General features: G+C 40.6%; 1 protein-coding gene across 1 annotated transcript; it reads left to right on the forward strand.

The window, feature by feature from the left end:
- Nucleotides 1-793: 793 nt before the first annotated feature.
- LOC103522875 lies at nucleotides 794-1,436 on the forward strand (the record flags this gene model as incomplete). Its single annotated transcript, XM_008487961.2, has 2 exons — nucleotides 794-1,070; nucleotides 1,212-1,436. Coding segments are annotated over exons 1-2 (418 nt in total), but the record flags the coding sequence as incomplete, so codon positions are not given.
- Between the last annotated feature and the right edge of the window lie 66 nt (nucleotides 1,437-1,502).

The following is a 1,502-nucleotide window of genomic DNA, read 5'->3' on the forward strand; positions in this document are numbered from 1 at the left end:
TCCGACTTACAGTTGAGAAGTTGCGGTTCCCCTCCATGCGCTTCCATCGGACTTCCCAGTTGACGTGGACTGTACCTGACAACATAAACTTACCAAAAAGCTCCTGTATTTCCTCAAGGGCAAAAACAAAACTCAACAATTTCACCTAACTTGGTGATACCTTTCCCTTGAGGTGATGTGAAAATGGAATGTAAACTTAACAAAGGCGCGGTTACACTGGATCAGATTTCGGACGACAAAAGGCTATATTTATTTGTAACTTTATCCTAAACGGATAAGATTCCCTCTCAAATAGGCTGGCTTTGTCCTATCATGTCCTCCTTCTCTGCGATTTCCGGGCGATAAGACCTCCGTTGTTACTGTTCCCTCTAACAAATCCCTTCAAATATGTAATAACAAAAAATTAAAGATCAGCAGAGGATAGAGAAGAATATAAGACCGTAGAAAACCAGTTGCACAACTGATAAAATCCCATGATGAAGTGGCTATGGTAATGAATATTTTGACTGTATAAGTAGAAATACACTACTATCACGTCACGTGAGGTCATGTGACGTGAAGGCAAATCACCTACTAACCCACTATATTGTGGGAGAACTTTGAACCACATCTTTCTGACTCCCCATGACTACATGAGGTGACATGATAGTAGTGTGGTTCTACCTTATTTGAATGGAATGTGACAGACACAATCGGGCTTAAAAACGAGTCTAATCTTATCCAGTGTACCCGCAGACTCATTATGGTGCCTACTGATAGAATTTAAAGTCATTTTTATTTTATTAAACCCGTTAAAGACATCGATAAACTCACCAAAGAATTTTCCATAGAATTGAAACTCAAAGATGAACTTGAAACAGTAGAAATCAAGCCTCTTATGAATGGGGATGTACTTTTGAATGGTGTTAAAGCTGAAGTAGACGGCAGCAAAGAAGCTTCAAGTCAATTCAAAGATGTGATTGCCTCAGAAAAGAGTCCGAGTTCTAGTGGGGAAGCATCTGATGGAAAAGAGCCGAAAATAGATGCGACAGTTGTTGTCTCTAAGAAATCTGACGAGGTACCTTCCTCACATACCGTGACAGTGAAAGATGTGATTGCCTCAGAAAAGAGTCCGAGTTCTAGTGGGAAAGCAAGCACATCTGATGGAAAAGAGCCGAAAATAGATGCGACAGTTGTTGTCTCTAAGAAATCTGACGAGGTACCTTCCTCACATACCGTGACAGTTACAGCAACAATAGAAAGTCCACCCGGACAAATGGACAAAAGTATTCCATCTGATGGAACTGATACCAAAGAAACTTCCTCCTCTGCTTCCAGTGAACAAGTTTCTAAACGGACATCACCAAAAGCTACTGGAGCTTCATCGAGTGACAAAACTGAAGAAAAGGTCAAAAGTGATGACTCCAAGAATGGAAATTCCGAGAAAATGGACAAAAGTATTCCATCTGATGGAACTGATACCAAAGAAACTTCCTCCTCTGCTTCCAGTGAACAAACTAAAC

Source organism: Diaphorina citri, unplaced genomic scaffold (genome assembly GCF_000475195.1).
Source record: "Diaphorina citri unplaced genomic scaffold, Diaci psyllid genome assembly version 1.1 scaffold12281, whole genome shotgun sequence".
NCBI lineage: Eukaryota > Metazoa > Arthropoda > Insecta > Hemiptera > Psyllidae > Diaphorina > Diaphorina citri.